This window comes from Labrus mixtus, chromosome 18 (assembly GCF_963584025.1).
Source record: "Labrus mixtus chromosome 18, fLabMix1.1, whole genome shotgun sequence".
NCBI classification, from domain to species: Eukaryota; Metazoa; Chordata; class Actinopteri; order Labriformes; family Labridae; genus Labrus; species Labrus mixtus.
The window spans coordinates 9,689,242-9,709,633 of NC_083629.1; the positions used below are offsets into that span (position 1 = coordinate 9,689,242).

Below are 20,392 nucleotides of genomic sequence, written 5' to 3' on the forward strand. Positions count from 1 at the left end.
AACCCACTTATACAATATACACAGGTATCTTATTGTCTAAAGCTTATATGATGAATTGTCAATTCAGATGTGCATTAATTTAAATACAAAACATTTTGTTTCTTCTGATGTGATTTTTTTTTTTTTTTTACAAAATATCAGAGGTATCATACTGGACACACATAGAGTTAGCTGTTTGGTGGAAGTTAGAAAAATCAAAGCTCCTGCTAAAAGTTACCATTTAAAGTACTGGGTAGAATTAAAACGTGTGGGGAAAACGGCAGTGCCTCAAAATGCTTCATGTAACAATAGGAGACCTGCAATGATATATTTCTCGCCGTATGTGATGCATGTGAGGATTCATTGGTCACTTTCAGTGTATCACAGATTGTGTTAGTTAGATTATAATGCTGTAATTGTCTTTAATCTAGCCTAACACAGCTGATCGGTTTAAACAGAAATGTATCATGTGATAATGTATATTGTCTATTTTTCTGCCTAGTAAATATTAAAACTGTCAGATAAACATACAGAGGTGTAATGAGGTGTACAGGATTACCTCCTAAAGCAAGACTCTCCATATAATCAAACACAGAACCCGTGTGAATGTACTCATATAGCCTTCAATACATACACCTTTTCCCCCCTCAGTTATTATATGTACATACACACGAGGGACTTCTGTTGTGTGTATAATATCCAGTAGTGATGAATTTCTTCCATTCATTTTTGCTCATTGATGTAAAATGTTCGACACCATAAAAAAGCACAACATGTGAAGTACAACTTTAATTCCAACTGAATGACTTTTTTTTTCTAACTGAAAAACAAAAATGTAAAACTATTGTTATGGTGACATTCAGTTTATTGAATAAATCTCAGTATTTTCAGTCAGAAAGATTATTTAGAAAATAAATAATTAGCCAAATCATGTACACATAAGAATACATTCATATCATGTCAAATGAAAAATAAATACAATTTAAATATACAAAAGTGAAAATACACACACATTAATCCTGTGAAATTGAATATATACAAGCAAAGCTTAAGTTCAGTGTTGGAATAAATATACAAATGTCATATTGAAGTGGAATACTCCTTTTGTATGTAATACATTTAAGACAACAATGCAAGATGCCTGAACACTGGATGAGGTAAAACTGGTACTATGGATCGGAGAGCAGACCCTGGATGGGGGCGGGACCTGGAGGCTGAGCAGGAGGTGGGTGTCAGACATATAAACTGAGCTTTAACAAAAATTGTTTGATGATGGATATACATTAAAGGACAATAGCGATTAGATTTGTATAAAAAATGAAAAGAAAAAAATGAACAAGGAAATATACAAAGACAAGTGAAAGCCTAATACACTTACCTCCCAGATATATCTTTTTACATAACGGTTTAGTGTATATTTGTGCTCCCACCCTCCTCAGAGGGCACATACACCCACGACTTTGTAACTTCCCATCTCAGCTTTGTGTTGGTCAGGTGCTAAAAGTAAGTCTTCCATCAGTGTCATATGTGAATGTCGTTTCATTTGAGTCAACAACATCATTATCCCTTATAATACCAGTGTCAAATAATAATAATAAGGGTCAGTTTGCTGATGGGAACTTGTTTGTGTATGTGTCTGGATGAAAACAGGGTCACTGAATTGTATATGTGACTTTAGAAGGTAAATAAATTGAAGGTTATTGCTTCAATCTCCCACATCAGCAGTAGCATAAAGACTAAATGTGATACATAATGCCAGAAAGTGCATCGCTCGATCATATTGTGATACCGCTCCTATTCAGCGAACCACAAAAGACACACAATGGAGAAGCTTTTCTTTATTTATTTTCCATTCAGCAAAGTTAGCTCTAAAAGACATTATAAATTCAGCACAGGGTACAAGTGCACAAACACATGATAGGCACGACTCGCTACACATATTTGACATCCTCTTTAAACAGGAAGCTAATTAGGCAGCTTGAATTGGTAAAACACGTTGCTGCCACACTGCTGCTCTTTGATCATCACGCGTGCTGATTGAAGCATGTCTGAAACAGATGACGGCCGCTTGTTATCAGGCTCAAAGCCCCAGGATCCATTTGCAGTGCTGGCATCTCAAGCACCTCATGTTCATCCTCTGAAGAAGGTGAGACAATCCATTAAGTGAAAGGCATAAACACTCAACTCTGGGAACCTGATTGTTGGCGCTGTCCCCCATCCAGCCCATCTGACTGCAGCGGACTGTGGGTTTTATACAAGACAACTCAAGGCCTAAGATGGAACATCGAGAAAGAGAAGACAAAAGGAAATAAGACCATATGGCACTTTGAATATCATAACATAGTTGCACAACTTTTTTTTTGTTTAAAGACCTCAAAGCTGTAACACTCTGAGGATAGAGCTGAGCTGAGCTCTACATATTAATTATCATGCAATGTTGTTTAAAAAAATTACCTGCAAGAGACAGAACATTTTCAGAAATTTTAATGAACAACATGACCTATATCATCCTAATTTTCAATTTGAAACCCAAGCAACATGTTTCGCCTCATGTTTGACTCCTATACTTGGGTCCTCTTCTTTGTTAAGCCTGAATTTATTGAATAATTAAAAAGAGGATTCAATTTAATTAAAAAAATGTGAAATGGAATAACATGAATATCTCTGATCTTTTACACAAATGTATTCGAAAACAATAGTTTGTTTATCAATATCAATTAGTTCCTTCTACTTCAATTTATGTTAAGTGCACAATTGAACAACGCATGCTGTATGACAACCCCCCCCCCCCCCCCCCCCCCCCCCCCCCCCACAAACATTTTAAAAGGATCCTGTGCACAATTACTGGTATCGATCAGTGTTTCAGTCACTAACAGAGCCATAGACACATCCCAGGGACAGCAACTTTTAAAAGTTTTGTATCGACTCAGAAGTCACCTTGTTCAAGAAGCAGTTCTTTGTTAGACTAGCAGTGATGCTTTTGTCAATATGTGGCAGTGTGTTTTTCAAATCTCTACACTGTGTGTGTGTGAGAAAAAGAACCATAACAGAGATGCTGCAACTTCCAACCGAATTACTCTGTATTGTCTCCATTATGAGGTTTTTTTTTTCAGGAAGGTGTTATCAGCCTTTAACTTTTCTAGATGTTGTATATGGCAGCATGAGGAGCATTAAGAATAGGTATTTACTTTATGAATTAATATTTCTTCTTTAGTATTGTCTGACTATTGTTAAGAATTTAGGAGATTAACAACAACTTAAGGCAGCAAAGAAAACAATCTATTGAAATTGAACAGGGTGACTTGTAAAAGAAAGAATAAAGAATCTCAGTTGATGTACTCGATGTTGGTTTAAAGCTCAACTGTAGTCTCTAAGAGTGTCCAACTTCTCCCTTGTACATTTTACCAGCTCTGAAAGTGATGGATGAATGGGTGTCCTTCTATAATTTTCAGTTAAGTACCAAAACATGCACACTACTGATAGCAGGATGAAGCTGAAATAAACAGTTAGACTTCATATCACAATTAAATTTTAATAACCCAAAACAACTTTTTATTTTGAAGGTCACATTCCTTTTTTTCTGGGCTGTCAGAGAAATAGATGTAGTATGCACCGTTGGAAGATTAATGATACATACAGAATCCACTTCACTGTTTCTTTTTCCTTAAAGATAGACACCGCCCAGATTTTTCATACCTGATGAGATCTTTAATTCTTCTCTAAATTTGTAATGATGCTAAACAACTGATTTATCACTGATACATAGAGTGGATCACAGACCTCTAAAATTTAAATAATGCCAATAGATACAGTTTAAGTTCATTCTAAAGAAAAAAAGCAGGTATGATTTAATTAGTTCTTTATTTCATTCATAATTGTACATATTGACAGTCCAGGGAATGTAGAAGCAGGTGGTGAAATGTATCTGCGAGGGAGAAAAACCTTCCCTGTCCACCAGATCAGATCATGTGTGTGTGACCTGTGATCTGTGTGCGTTCTGCAGACTCTACTATTTTTCTAATCTTCACATTCAGCAAAGTCAAGAACCTTGACGCTCACTTCTTTTTTTCACAAAGGTGACTCTAAACTTGCTGCTGGACTTCTGCAGACACTGCCAATACCGCATTTTAAAAACTGCACTATCAGCGTCTCCTACAGTCAAACAGTGCTGCATGTTTAGACTTGTCCAGAGGGGCAAGAGTGTTTTAGCTGAACACACAGATGTTTAATTGAATGTGAAGCACTTTTGAGGTTTTGTTCACTGACTCCTAAACATTACTTTTGCAGTTTGGTGTCCAGACAAAATGTCACAGTGTATTTTTTTAGAGAGTGAGTTATTCAATCCAGCTTGACCTCGGTTTCAGATTCAGTCCAAGAAAGGAGCAGAAAATCTGCTACGGTCCACCTACACTCTTGACAAATTAAGTTAGGACAAAAATGACCTGACGTGGTGCCAAGCAGTCATTTTCTCTCTGCTGTGTATTTATGTATGTGAATGAAAACATTGAAGACAGGTGGAAGTTGAAAGGAGCTAAAAGGGAAGCGTTTTAGGACCTTGTTGTGAGCAGCAGGAGAGAAAAAAAATCCAGGATGATTATTTACTGGATACATGCAAATGATACAAATGATACATGTTGTACTGATGAAAAAATATGGGTCACACAATATTGCATGAGGAAACTATTTTAAAGTTAGGTGAGAGTGTACAGTAATTGTATTTAAGACCTTTTTTTCATTTTAAATTCACACCTTTGATGTGTTTTTTTCACTTACCAATATATATGCACGCTCATTTAAATGTAAACAGTTCACTGAACAACCTTTTTCTAGAGGATTCCAGCAGAGAGGAGAATAAATGGTATCTAAATGAAGGGCTTCATCAATGTGCATTTATTATATTACATTTATCAAACGAGTTATCTACCAATTGGAAAAAAATATAAATATAAAGCAATGCTGTTTCCCATTTAACTGCTTAATTTTCATGAATTAAACGTGCAGCTAATATTATTGTCAAGGGTACAAATGAATGTGACTGTTATTTATTTTCAGATTTGAAATTCAAAGCAAAAGGTTGCAAAGTGAATGACATTTTTTTTTTCATGTGTAAAGTGAACACCCAGAGTTAAGAGATGTGCAGAAATGTTGCAGTTTTCTTTCTTTGTATCTTTACGCTCATATGTCTAAAGCTGCAGCTCTTAAGTGACACACACACACACACACACACACATACACACACACACACACACACACACACACACACGCACGCACGCACGCACGCCCGCCCGCACGCACACACGCACACACACACACACACACACACACACACACACACACACACACACCAGAGTGTCTCTCAGCTCTGCAGCTTCTTCCCATGCAGATTGTAGCCGAACAATGGTGTCTGTCTCTCTGAGTAAACTTGTGGATTTGCAGTGTGGGAGCTCTCAGGTTCACACTGAACCACTCACAGTAAATACTCCACACTGGTACCTAAACAATCACACACACTGCTGTTGTCACTAGACATAAGAAAGTGGGTTGGAATTTATTTTGGAGATATTTTTTTAATTTTTTTATCAGGTTTGAAGATTATTTGTGTCTTTTCAATTAGACTCAAATAAATCCTAGTTTGAAAATATGTGTGTCTGGATTTGGCTGTCTGCTCTGTGGGACAACAGCTCTTTCCTTTTATTTTGTTTCTCCGCACCAGCTTCTTTAACGTGATCACAACTGTGGAAGATTAAATATGTATCCCCCCCCCCTCTTTCTCGCCCTCCTTCCTTCATGTTCTGCATCCCTCTACCCCCCTGCTGCTGCAGCTTTCTAACCCAATGAGGCCCCCTACAGGTGCAGGCTCACTGATGCTGAACTGAGCAGGTGCATAAAGATGGAAGCCTTTTATTTTGTCATATGACCCATTTTGCAGTGCTTTGCATACTTTCTTCTCCGCATGAGGAGATGATGGTTCTGGGGCACTTTGCAGCCTGGACAGTAAGTCTACGACTGAATAATGTGATTAAATTGGCACATGTAGTACCTTGTTTGATCAGACCCAAAATATATTCTATTTCTCTTGGGAGCTCATAGGATATGTTGTTGTTTTTTTTGGATAGGAGGTGAGACAATTCATTAAAGACACCTTCCTCACCCAAAAAAAACCCCTCAGTCTCCTTTGATCAATTCTAGCAAAGACATTTCACAGATGAGGATTCAGTTTTTCACATTGCTGAGGACATTTGACTTAAAGGCTCCTTTGTTGTGAAGGACTCTGGCTGAGCTGAGTCTTCCCTTGGAAAACCGCACTTCAGCTCTATTGTTCACTTTCACTGAAGTGAATTAATCTACACCACATTTTTCCCCTATCCTATTGCGCCACACCGTGGATGCTCCGAGTCATTATCTCTCTCTTACTTTTTCTTAAATGGAAGTAGTAATTGCATATGAACTGTTTAGTCTATAGTTTGTTTTCAAGGGCGATATGATTATGCTCTCAAGATCCCTAACAATGTCATAAACCGCAATCATGCACTTAAAGAGACAGTCAAGTTTGCTGTGATGTCTGTTCATTAAACAGAAAAACAGCCGCTGAATATGATTTGGTTGGAGTAATGTGTGCTGCAGGAATCAGATGAGCTGTGAGACATTTGCAGGTAAAAGCTGCATAACGCCAACTGCAGACCTCTGCTTCCATCTTGTGGCCGTTTGGTGCAACATTTCGTCCCCCCCCGTCCCCCCCTCCCATCTCTCCCTCCCTTCATTCATCCCGCTCTGTTTAATATCTGCACTGTGGCGAATCTAATCTGGATCTCCTTTAAGGCAATAAAACCCAGATAGCTTCCTTTAAATGAAAAGCACCTCTTATTATTATAGCTTTGAAATCCTCGTTTATTTGGCGATGTGCGTGATAGAAAATGATTCATGTCGAGGTTCAAATGGGCAGGATGACGAAGATCCATGGTGTCCCAAGTGCACATTTCCTCAAGTATTGTATTCCAGGGTATATAATAGTGTTATCCACGCAGGTTGAACTATGCTGCACGCCAAGATACTTGTTTTAATGTCGCCTGCGTTATCCCTCCAAGCAGCCAAAAGCAATTTCCGATAAATCTGACCCTGTTGCTGAGCTGGTGGAGAAGTGGTGAAAATTTTCTGGTGCGTTAATGACAAAACACGGGTGCAACGCAAATGTTGTTCACCGTAAAATGTTGTTATGAAGACTGTAACACGACTTGTACTTTTTATTTTGGGTCAAACCAAGGTAATTGTGCATCCCTGGCTTGGTGCAGAATTTTAAAATTTGGGTTTAAAAATGTATTTAAGGCAACAATTGGAGTCAGGATTGAAGATCAAGATTTGAGGGACCTGGAACACTTTAAATGTCTCCCATAGTTAAAAATGTAAATGCATACGTATATAAATAAACAGTGGTATATAAATGAATAAAGGATCAATTTTACAAATCTAATTTGTAGTCAATGAAGTAAACGCTTGTCCAATAAACATCTGGCAATATCTCCAAGGGTATGTTCCAACTGAAAAACATCAGCGTCCTTCAACACATTGAGAATTTAAATATAATCCAAATAATGCCAGACATGTTTACTCTTACATTAATTCGTATTTCAATTTATATAATTAAACTATTGCATGGCGCAACATCCAGGAAATTTTGACCGTGTGAAACCCCACCTTTAAATTGCACATGATGTACACAGTGGCTTCATTTTACACCTGATGTGAACAGAAAAACAATAAAACGGACTCTAGTGGGTGGGAAATTGTGTCAAATATGTTTCCATGTGTCCATTTTAGAAATCGACCCACGCATACCAGCGGGATTCAAAGCAAACAAGGAAGAGCACTGTCTTGTATTTAAAAATAGTTTTTGAGCTGTGAGGAGCGACTTTTTCGGACAGACTAGAATCAGTCTTTCACCCTGCAGAATGGGGGATGTAGGGAAAGAGAAATGAGAAGGCTGTTGTTGGCATAGCTCTATCAAGGAAGAAGGACTCCCTGTTATCTGTGAATGGAGCTTCTTTTTTGACCAGAATAGATATAGCACGAATTTTTAATTCGTTTTTCTTTGAGAGACAACAATGCTTTATTTGAAAGCTTGATACAATTTGGGGTTTGTGAAAGATCCTTTTCTCCTTTTCCGAGCCCAGCTGCCCATATGGGAGACAACGTGTGCAGCAAAGATCACAATGGCACCAAGTGACAGGCAGGACAAAAAGCCCAAGGATGCATCTCCCTGACTCTGAACAGCACCAAGCAACTCTGTCAGTCTCTCTATCTTCACTCTCTGCATCCTGCTGCTCGTTAACATGCACGCCTCTAACACACAGCAGAAAGCAGGCCTGGCCTTTTGTCTCTGTGTTGTGTCATGTACTGTATTATGCAATGATAGAGTCACAAAAGTGCCTGATCACAAAAGGCAATAAGAGAAAAACACAAGTCCACATTTTTCTTTTACGCACGATGTTTTAAATATTGGTATTGTCTTTAAGTGAGTTAAGTTTGTTATTTAAAGGAGCCGACGTGTTTTCCTGAGTTCTCTAAAATTCTGCCAGAGTCGACCAGTCCTTCATCCTTCCGCGGTAAATCGAATTAAATCTGACTTGAATTTCTCCTCATTTCACCTTTTAATTGTGGTACAGGCGATTTTTAGCATGCTGTTGGGGAAGCTGTGTATTTCTTTTAATCGACAAAGGCTTAAGAAAAACAAATTATGACCAACTTGCTGATTTATTTGACCTACAAGCTCAACCGGTGGCGCAACACAAAACCTTTCTGTCAGGGACAAATTGAGTCTGTGTTGCCCACAAAAGCAGTAGCCCCTTGAGACTCAATTCTGTAAATAATTAGCAAATCTGCCCAATTTGGCTGTTTGTTCAGTGATGATAGGGGCGACTCTAACATCTGTTGTGAGATTTTTGTCCCGGGACAAACAGAATGCATGGATTTTCGACTAGGTTATCATATTTACCCAAGATATTGACTAGAGGCTGATAATCCGCAGTGCGCAGCGGATCACTGGGGAGCCATTTGTGCTTGTTTTGGTTCCACCGTAAAGAACACGGAGACTAATGGGGCAGAGTAGCCTGTATATAATGCGGGATATCATTGCTACCACGTTATATGACCATGTGAAAAATAACTTTATTACGAGGTTAAAGCCCCACTGAGCCGTGCGCACTTTAGTCCAACGTTGGCCAAGGTTAAACAAAGAAGGCTGGCGACTCATTGATTATTCCTGCTCTATTTGCAGTTTAGCGCCTAACAAGATAACAAAACAGTTATTGCATTAAACGATTTTTCCCTTCCGCAGTCTACCACTTTACACCCAAGGCTGGGAGTGGTGGAGGATGCTGACAAAAAGGAGAGCTTTCATTCAAAAGCTTCTTATGTGGAGAAGCCCTCTTATATTAAGTGAGTGGATTTTAGTCCCATTTCACAAGTGACTTTCGGCTCTTTATGAAGGAGGTGTTTGGATTCAGAAAAATATTCACCGGATTAAATTTGCTTAAAAGGAAAAGGGGTGAAGTGCGCTGGAGATTTGTTCTCATTTTGGACCACAATATTGTGTCTGGTTTGCCCCCCTCCTTTAAAATGTGAAGCGCTGTTGTTTTTCTCAGAGATGGTCAATCGAATAGCACACTAACAGAAATCAAACATTGGGTTGAATAAAGGATTACTAACTTACAAAACTATTTTCTAAATAAATAAAAATTTTAGCCCTCGAATCGATGCTGCAAATTTGTGGGTTTTTGTTGTTTTTCTTAAAATGACTCCCTTATTTTTGAAAAGTGTTTTTAAATATTTGATGTGTGTCGGACGTCCCTCGGTTTCACGCTCCCGAAATCTCTCTCTGTCCAGGTCAACATTTGCCACAAAATATTTACAGGAAATAAAAACAAAAGGAAAATTTCTGAAAAGTTGCCAGTGTTTATTCATGGCCATAAATATTTTTTCGGTCCATAAAAGAAGCAAGAAATTAAAATTTCTATAATTATAAAGTGGTTCGTACGTGCTGATAATAACACGAGGGGACAAAAGAAAATAAAAAGAGGAAAACATCTCTACAACCAACACACAACATACTTTACAAAAAAAATCACAAGAAGAGCATTGACATTCTGAATAAAATCTATAAGGGAGAGGTTCGGACCCAGTTCTCTTAACGAAAACATGTAAACACGGCGCACACATGAGCCCCGAATAAAAATGGTAGTATATATATGAGTCAAGCTGCAAAAATGAAAAGTCTTTTGTTTTTTGTGTTTTATCTTTTTTCTTTGCTCTGTGGTGAAACTCCCTATCGTGCCTCCAAGCCAAGTCTCTATCATTTCTCTCACCAAGTCCACTGTTGCGTTTGCACCAAGTGATGTGCTGTGGGGAACTGTGCCGTGGCCGCGGCGCTGTACTGCGCGTTATACTGCATGTGTTGGAGTGACTGGGCACTATAAGCCGAGAAGGGGATCCCGGCCTGAAAAGTGGCCGCCAAGTCCTGAGCTTTAAGAGTGTGACAAGGCTTTCCATCCCTGACTAAGACGGGCACGGCCACCCGCCTGGGAGAAGGGAGATGGGTCACTTCCATACCTTTCTCGGCCCGGGCTCTCTTCATCTTATACCGGTGGTTCTGGAACCAGATCTTCACCTGGGTCGGGGTGAGGCGGATCAGGCTGGCCAGGTGCTCCCTCTCCGGCGCGGAAAGATACCTCTGCTGTCTGAAGCGACGCTCCAGCTCGTAGGTCTGCGCCTTGGAAAACAACACCCTCCTTTTTCGCTTCTTGCCGGAGTCGCTGCCGCCGCTGCTGGAAGTTTCCTTATCGTTGTCCGGCGATTCGTCGTCTGCGGACGGCTCCGGGGACTTGGCCGAGTCCTGCGAGCTGGCGGAGAGGCCGTGCACTGCGGCAAGAAACGGGAGAAACACTGTCAAAATGTTATGTTGTAAAGTTCTCAGAGACATTTATCAAAACATCAAGTAAATACACTCATCGATCCAAACTTCGGATGCTTTCGTGCGCAATAAGAAAAATAACCTGTTAATGAGAGAGCACTTCTCACAACAGGATTTGACATGAAATGCACAAGATTTTAAGTCTCAAATGTGGCGGAATAATAACATACGAGAACCTGTTGGTTAATTTCAACTCTTTTGTTTGGTTTTGAAGTGAAAAGCACCACAAAATTATTCCTCAGCTCCAATGTGCACAGGCAGAGGGAGTCAGTGAAGCATTAAAAGGTGCATTGTCTGCCTGTAAATCCCTCACAGAATGCACTCTTAGATTTGGCACCGTGGTTATACTCTGAATAACTTTCAGCCTCCGTGTTTATCCACGGTGCTTCATCGATCAAAATCTTACAATGCAAAGTGCGTGTAGCCTAACCACTGCATGCATTTATTGAGCTATAAAACGCCTGAAGCGCAGCAGTGCACGGTGCATAAAGATGAATGCTGCATGCCACCCAAGGGCACCGTTAGGGTGGAAAAGGAGGCTGTGTGCCATCAATTATGGCTTAATGTAACCGCAGACCTTTAAAATATCACAAAAGTCATCATCATCAAGATCAAGAAGGAATCTTAGACTCTACTTACATGAATATTGAATACTGTCCGTAGTAGCAAGCCATCGTGTGTAAGGATTGTCACTACTGTCATAAAAGGGGTTCTTTAAAGGCAGATTTTGAACGTTTTCTAGAGGACTTTGCACCAAAACTCCAGTGGTCTTTGTCGTGGATGTGGTCTCCGATCCCTCCGTATCTTCCTCCGCTCCGGTGATAGATCCTTCTTCGTCATTTGTGTCAGGAAGGTCCAAAATGTCCTTTACAGAAAAGCCCGTCTTTGTGTTGGTCAACGACATATTCTGGTGGAGGGGGGGAAATATGTAGGGAAAAGTTGCTGCACCAGCTTCTCGCACAATCCGCTGTTCTGAAACAAAACCAAACAAAAAGAAGCAGAGGCGATGTTTCAGGAAAAATGGGAAGAGTAAGAGTCGCTCTACGCTGAAGTACAGTCAAAGCAGCCTCTGTGGATAACCATTGCCTAAGCAAGTAGCTGTGGATTCAGTGTCTGTAAGTCCAGGAAGAATGCCAAAGTGGCTGAAGTGCTATATGTGGCTCATGGATACTGTGCTACTGCTGGGTGCTAGAGGGAAATAAGCCATTACCTTGTCCGATCAGTCCATATAAGGTTGGTCTCAACACATGAACCTGCAGTGAAAAAGCATTAAAACACGCGAAAGGTTGGCCACGTGTGGGCGGGTCTTAGGAGTCAAGTGGATGAAGACAGTGTTTGCAGATGTGAAATTGTGGGTTTTGGGGAGATCCGAGCCTCTACCATTGGTGCTTCAGAGCATGATGAGTGGTATAACGTGTCAATTAATTACAAAGACGGGGAGGGCCTTTTTTACACCCTATTTACATACAAAGAACCTCCAAGTAGCTTTATACTCACAATACTTAAAAAGCCAGTTTTATCAAATTGCTCCAACTGAAGCTTTTGCATTTTTTTCGTCACAATTAAATTCCACCTTTTTTTCTTTTTTTTTATAAAACAGTACATTTAGGGGTCCGATGCGTATTCTTTATTTGAAGCTATGGGAACCGAAAAGAAGAGCGGCTATTGTTCAAATATTCGGAGATAATTTATGTAAACCTTTTGTGTCAATATTTTTGCCAGGGCTTAAGGACAAGAGGGAATGTTGAAACTGAAGCTGAACTGTTTGTCTAAAAGCGTTAAGCAAGTATTTAAGACAGTAGGCCAATCCAAATGTACTGCTGATTATAAGGACCGTAAAACCAACAATAGCAACAATACCAAATACAATAACCAGTAATGAAATATTTATTAGGCTAGAAATAAAATATTAATAGTTATAATTAAAGCAATATTAATAATTACAAATATATATTTGGAATAATGTGTAAATGACTGGTTTTGGTTGAAAAATAAGAAATAAAAACATAAAGTGGTAGACAAAACACCGGCCTGGATGAATTAGTTTTTATGTATACATATTTCTTCGAATTAATCATCCATTTATGCAACAATAAATATTATTTATATTTCTTTATTTCTGAGTTTTCCCCAAATAAATCGCCCCTCTATTCATCGTGGCAGCGCATCCTAATATTTGTTTTCAGCCCCCCCTTAAAGTGCTCCCTCTTGCTTTTTCAGTGGAAATCCGACTATCATTGTTGCTTACTTTATTTTCCTTTCCCTCAAGACTTTCCCCTTCGTTCTCCTCCCTCTGCCTGCTCTCCAGTATGTGATGTGGTTGACAATGTTTCACGTTTTTTAGCAAGTCCTCTGCGCATCCTGGGTGGTCGGACCCGGGCAAACACAAATACAAACCGATTGCTAAGCTGCAGACAATGGAGGAAATGTAGACAAATGTCCGGCTCCTGTTGGAAGCTTTTGTCCGGCCGCAGTTTTTGCATTTATTTCAGGGGCGAAATAATAGATGATTGACGCCCCGCGCACAATGCTTTCTAACTGTTTGGAATAAATCTGAGGTTGTTCCTAGTTGTCATGGCATTCAACTGCTTTCAATGGACTATCTCTTCATTCAATTCCTGGATCCTTCCACAATATTAAGAAAAGTCCTTCATCTCAGCGCGCACACACACACACACACACACACACACGCGCGCGCGCGCACACACACACGCAAATACACACAAATACACAATCTGACTGTTTTTAGAGCTGGAACTATTGTGTATTTAAGATTCCAAGTTCCACAGATTGTGGAACTAAAATTAAATGAAATATAATTAATACATTTAAGCACATTCAAAAGATTCTTCGAGTTTTTGCTCTTTTAAAAAATATATATTATTAGACGAATAGAACTATCGGTATTATAAATATAAGAAATGACGCCAAGCATTACTTATCGGGATAATGTAAAATTTGAAGATGATATTTGGTTGAAGTTTCTAATGTTTGGTTCCATATAAATGCACCTGACAGGGAGGCCAGAGGTAAATATTTCACCAGACTGGCAGAATTAATCACAAGTCTCAACATCCCACAAAGGCTCCATTGAGCTGAGCGGGCTATATGGACAAACTGGAGCTGTGCCTGATCCTCTATAAGGCAGAGAGAGAGGTTACTGACCTGATCCACCAAGTAATGCTGCACTGCTAAATCCGACATGTGAAGGGACATCCAACCCGCAGCAGACACCCACAGCGCTTTACGCACCACGCAGGAATGGCCCCGGCTGCAGCCTCTGTGCGCATCTCATCAGGAAATTCTCTTGGCCCATGTGGGACATTATTTCACTCATACTTATTAAGTGTGAGAAGCCAAACCAGGATGTGTTAGAGCACGCAGGCTTATCACCCGTGCCATTCTGCTTTTGCTGTGTGTGGCACGGTGACAAGGGGGAAGTCACAGTAGGTTTGGTGACGGTGCAGGGGAGCGCACTGGGCTGCAGACTGTGGCCAGTGACTGGGGATATACTATTTGATCAATTGAGCTGAGGGTTTCGGCAAGAAGAGGTAAATGTGCACAGGCTAAGTGGACGTCCTCCACTTGGAGAGCCTATCGCTCTGTTTACCTGTTTACTTTCACAGGTAGTTCAAACAGGCCGCGTGCCTTTTCGCTCTGACAGAGGCCAGTATGCAGACTGTTGTTGCAGAGCGGGACGAGTCAACGGGACCAACACCGGAAAGTGTTTACAGTCCTGAGAATCTGCTAACGAAGCCTCAAGCTGAGATCAATTACAAGAATAAAAAAAAATGATGTACTTGTCAAAGTACGTCCAGTAATTTTACACTTTATATTAATGTTACATTATTATTATCATTATAAATATTATTATTAATATGATTATTTTAAGTATAATTATTATTATTATTATTATTATTATCTTGTCAATTCCAGCTCGTTATTATTATTATTTTTTTGTACTTTTCTTGTCATAAGTTGTAAAAGTTTATACTCAAACAAAAAACTTAGAGAGTTGCAAATCAGTTGGGACAGCGTGCTTTCCCCTTTTCATTGGTAAAACATATTCAGTATTCATTTAGGACTGTGTGTCTGAAAAGTGTTTGTATGTGATGGGGGTGTTAAACCAGAGAGAAGATCTAGTGAAAAGGGCCTCTCTCTGAGCTGCAGATGCACCAGGATTGAAAGGACAAAGCAGGGCGCAGGGCTGCTGCTTCCCATCACCCGCTAATTTGAGTTCAGCTGACATTAAATCTTCAGCTCTGACACTACAACGATACATTGTAAAACTATTTCTCATTTGACTGCTGTGCGTAAAACTACACAAAACTAACCGTTTTATGTGATCATTTCTGCCATAATTATGCTATCACCAGTTTCGCCAGTGCTCCCATTTTAATATTATAAGCAACCGAGCTGACTGGCTCATTATTAAAGCTCGTTACATTTTTCTGATCCCAGCTTTGCAATCAAACGTACAGCAGAATGGACTCATCCAAAAACAATTATTTTTTCGGATGAACCCCAAAAAACGGGCCCTGTCTGATTAATTATAATTCCCTCCTAAAAATTCATGCCCACGATTGTTCCCAAATAAGTGAAGAAAGAGCTTTTTATATTCTTGATTAAATAAATCTTTCGATTGAATGCACAAATAAGAATGCCGCAGGAGAATCCATAATAATGTTGATCATTCTCTCCTTTAATCGCTGAATTTCAGCGTGTTTGGAAGCCTCAGGCTGGGAGTTAGTCTTTGATAAAGGTAACCCCGCCTGCCTCAGGGTGCCCGTGATAAATGTACAGAGTGACAAGACCGATTTCCTCCCTCTATGATTAAAAGCCTATATATAATATGCAGGTAAAGCGGGTCCGGTTTATTTATTATGGGGGCTAAGCCATGGCCTGGGGAGACTTGGCTTCAGGCAAGAAATCATTTTGAAGCCCGTTTTTTTCTTTCTTTCCTTTTTGAACAGAAATCCAGCCACCTTTCCCTCCGGGGCAAAAGTCTTTATACGTCTCCTTTCCTCTAACGATTAAACATGTCACGGCGAGATTATAGCAATGCGCCCATGCCCCGAGGAGATGCCTTCATTTGTTAAACCACCAGTTTATTTGTAACGCTGAATTTCATGCCACGCTGTGCCATTTGCCTTAATCTTTTTTCCATGTAAGACGAACTGCTAAAAACGGGTTTATTATTTTTTAATCACTTCCTATTTCAGTATCTCACTGACTTTGTCAGGAAGGGGGGAGGGGGGGGGATGGCCCGAGTCTTTGAGACGTCTTCAGATTAATCAGAAAGGGGAAAACTATCATTTTGAAATGCTAGAACATTTATAAATTATTAAATTATTTAATAATATAATGAATAAATGAATCATCCTCTCTGGAGGATCTATCCCGCTCTGGATGGCACAAGTACAGACAAGTTGTCCTCCTTGTTAGGCAGCCTGTGTGTGAGTGCAGTAATAACATTAACAGCTGTTGACATCTGTAGAGCTCTAGCGGTCTCTACCGGCACATTTCAGAAACAACAGGGGGTGCTTGTTGTGTGTACCCAATTAAACAACTTAGCCTATAATAGGCCATCATGTAAGGAATTCATGCAGTAACATCAGACAGATGTTGTGTTATGAGGTATAGTAAGTATTTGTGTTGCTTTCTCTGCAAGCAAAGACACATTAACTTCGCCCATGTCCATTTCGACGCAGATGTTTTTGCTTCTTCAATGCATAAGGCTAACGGGTTGAACTTCACGGACGCACGTTAACAAAATACTGTGTGTGTTATCGATGTTATATTTCATTGTAGTTTGATGTTGTTAAAAGCAGAAGGGTTCTTAAAACATCTCTTAAGATTAAGACAAGTAAAGAAATCAGATTTTACATATTTTCAAATAATGAAGGAATGATTTCTCCTGAGTGAACTCGGACAACCCAGGTCACTCTCACAGTGTATCGTCACAAATACAACGTTCAACCAAGCAGAGAGCACTCACGTGAGTGTGTTGTGATCACCAGCGAGGCCTACTGTAGTTTAAAAACCAACAGGCCTACAGTTTGAATAAGCATCCCATTTTAAACTGACTAAAGAAAACTATTAGAGTTGTTGTACAGTAAAGTATAATCTGTGCGGTAATGCGCGTAAAATAGAAAAATAAGATATTAAGAAGTGTGTATTAGGCTGTTAAAACAGAAGGTAATGTATGGGGCGCTTACCTAGACTGGAGGGGGGCCCAATGTGTTGCCAGCGTTAAGACAGCGCGCGAAGTTAATGAAATATCCCCAAATGGGAGTCAGGAGTGCGTGCAGAGATAAGCCTGATGTGGTTTATATACCCAGAGAGCAAGTGCTCCTCTTCTCATATTGTCCAACAGCGTTTGCATAGCTGGCCAAGTGGCTCTGCTCTTGCTGACTCGCTAACATTGCTGGGTGTTTGTTTACCCCGTGCTATGACGTGAGACAAAATATTGGCCATATGTTCATCGGCAATAAATTGGTGTCGAGCGCAAACACGGCTCCCTGCGCACGCTGCTTTTAACCAGGACAACTAGTTTCCTCTCTTTGTGATGCTTTCGGGACACCAAACTATCTGCTGCACACATGCAGGTGAATAATAAAGTTACCACAGAATGTTTAAGATATAGTGTCTGCTTGTAGAAAGAGCTGCTGGCTGATTTTGTACTGTCACCTATTATTCTTCACGCGGGGGCTCACTAATAAATCGCTTGGTAACCAAGTAGCAGCTCTCTCCACAGAGCAGATGTGGCATGTTATCCACGCCACGCGTATGTTTACATTAGATACCCTGATACAATGATTGATAACCAAGGTCACAGTATTTCACAATGACTCGGGACCCGGGCTGCTCCAGGAGACTACTAACACATTATATTTGTGACAAATATCCACACTTTGCGACAGTGAAAACAGCTGCATTTGTGTGAGCGGAGGCCACAGAGCGGAAAAAGGACGGAAGTTACGCACAGTTAGGAATAAAAATAACAATTCTAAATACAAAATTGACCGATCAAATAATTACTTAATGGGCTTAAAAAAACATATACAGATATGTTGTTTTAATTATATAATTAATTTCATATTTGTGGATTAACTTGTAGGCCTATCTGGTTATTTATACTATAGTAACTTAATATGTTTTAAATGTAAATTAACCAACATCCATTGTTTGATACTGTTGCTCAAAATAAAAGCAAAAAGGTTTAAGTAGGCTATAGGAAATATATGAATGAAAAATGTGTTTGTGGGTGAAAAAAAGTATAAAAGTGATTGTTACTTCTTCTCCCTTCTGCTGTTTATTTTCTTCCACCATAAACACAGTTGGTTAAACAGTAAAGAACTGCAACATGACTCACGGTTTCATTTCTATTTATAGAGCGATAGAGTGAGTCTCCTCAGCACATCTCTTTACACCTGTTGCACGTAGACAGGACACGTCTTCGTGTAGAGAAAGCATCCTCTCCAGTATCAAAGGTCGGCATGAGAGAATATATCTGTTTGGTGTTCAGATGATGAGAAAGAAAGCCAGTAATTGTTAAGGAAGAAAGCAAGATGAGGCAACCACCGGTTGTGCTCTTCTGACACCTTGGGGGCTGGACATCTTAAATCAAGACAATGATTTTATTGTGGGCAGCCTGGAATCCATGCATGATAATAACGGTGTTGCCTGGTAGTGCAGGAGCGACCATCAATCAATAGCGAATGCATTACTGATGGGTTTTGTGCGGGGCCACTTGCTGATGAAAGACAGAGATTATCCTCCTTGCCATCACTGTGTTCAAGAGTATCGCTAAGACGCAAAGAATACAAATAAATAAATTGGCCTCATAGCTCGTTTGAAATTCCGCATTAAGGAGAAGTAGTTAGTAAGAGTTGGAATGTATTCATGAGGCTCAGGCGAATGAGAAAAAGCGCTGCACTCAGCCGCTCTGTGAATACCCTCGTGCTGTTTGAGATTTACCACAAGTGCTCCGGGTGCTAAATACAAGACCTCCTGAAAAAGGATGGGTAAAATGGGCCCTGCCGGTCAAGCTATTATCAATCCCTGGCCTAAAGCTTGATGACTAAGATACTTCAGATGTAGTTAGCGACTGCGTAAGGACACTGATGGCACGGCGTTCTGAAATCAATCAGTTCAAGTTTTAATGTATCGACCACTCGAGGAGAACGAAAAGATGGAGAGCTTCTCGACACACAAATGCCAGGGAGACCGAGTTGATTTTCAGGGAAGATACACTTTTAAAAAAAAAGTTTGATTAAACCTGAGGGCTCACTTGTGTGCCTGAGACTCATACATGATGATAGTCGCTCCTATCAATTTGAAAGGCTTAGACATTTTCCCTCACAAATAACGCGCACTTAGAAAGGTTTAGCGTTAGATCAGCGAGCCCTCGGTGTTAAGACGACTGAATGGCTGTTTTTTTAGCTCTTGAAGAGATGTGAAGCAAAGCAAAGGGGGTGAGTTGTTTTCCAACAAAGTGCCCAATTCTGCACACCACTGAATATTAGCATTTCTTACCTGACAAATGCACATTGTATATCTGAGGAGCTGTGGAGTATAGGGTGATCGGTCTTAACATTTTTGCCCTGTTATGTTCTCCTGCCTGCTGGAGAGGAGGAGAGATGAGGGGACTTTTAGTTTGCAAGTGGTGAGCTCAGTGGCAGGGGAAAGTTCTTTTATGGAGCACTTGTGAAATGTCTGGTATTTTCCATCAAAATATCAGATTTATGGGTTGCAATGAAGGGCATTACTTGACATGAATAACTTTAGCTTTTCTTCATTGTTGAGCCTGGAAGGCCAGTGCTTGGCCTTGGAGAGCCATGTAGCTGTTTGTAAACCCTGCTGCTGAGGCTTTACAGAACTTACCTGACACATTCTGAGCATTTGAGCAACAGTGGCAAGTTGGAACAAAACAAGTGTTCCAGTCAAGGTAAGGCTTGAAAGTATGTGATGTTCATAATATAATGGAGAATTGATCCAATCAAATATTTTACTTAATATGTGAAAATGAGTCAGGTTCTATCCAGATGGTGAGGTTTATGTTATGGCCACAGATGTGAGAGCAGGGGCAAAAACAGTTTGAAAGCTTAACAATGCTCAAGATAACACTTGTTATGAGTTCACACTATACAAATAAATTGATTGAGATTGAACGTTATGAATAAATTGTATAGCAGCGATCACATATATGAATGTGAGGCTGCTTTTTTATTCAACAGCTAGGCATGTGAAAGCAGCATCACTGTTATGCCGTATGTCTGTGAAATAAGGAGTAACCTTACTTGATAGAATCAATTCTCACAGCATGGGCAAGAACCATGTTCCAGGTGAAAGCAGGGGAGCTAAGGATCAAATCACAGTTAAGGCCACTTCAACAATGAAGCCCCTTTTTTCATTGGAGAGTTATTTGTTTTTTAATGGATGGAGAAC

General features: G+C 40.0%; 1 protein-coding gene across 7 annotated transcripts; it reads right to left on the minus strand.

Moving 5' to 3' along the window:
- Positions 1 to 1,395: 1,395 nt before the first annotated feature.
- Positions 1,396 to 17,282, minus strand: nkx2.2a (NK2 homeobox 2a). 7 transcript variants are annotated; one of them, XM_061062991.1, is made up of 4 exons: positions 14,108 to 14,701; positions 11,582 to 11,909; positions 10,582 to 10,914; positions 1,396 to 2,250 (listed from the first exon to the last, which is right to left on the minus strand). In XM_061062991.1, the coding sequence occupies exons 1-4, from the start codon at positions 14,156 to 14,158 to the stop codon at positions 2,060 to 2,062; spliced, it is 903 nt and encodes a 300-aa protein (XP_060918974.1). In that variant the 5' UTR covers positions 14,159 to 14,701; the 3' UTR covers positions 1,396 to 2,059. The 7 variants fall into 7 exon arrangements, with proteins under 7 accessions (XP_060918974.1, XP_060918978.1, XP_060918975.1 ...); XM_061062995.1 differs by lacking the exons at positions 1,396 to 2,250; positions 14,108 to 14,701 and adding an exon at positions 17,161 to 17,282 and having other exon boundaries at positions 9,908 to 10,914; XM_061062992.1 differs by lacking the exons at positions 1,396 to 2,250; positions 14,108 to 14,701 and adding an exon at positions 17,161 to 17,276 and having other exon boundaries at positions 9,908 to 10,914; positions 11,582 to 11,914.
- Positions 17,283 to 20,392: the final 3,110 nt, after the last annotated feature.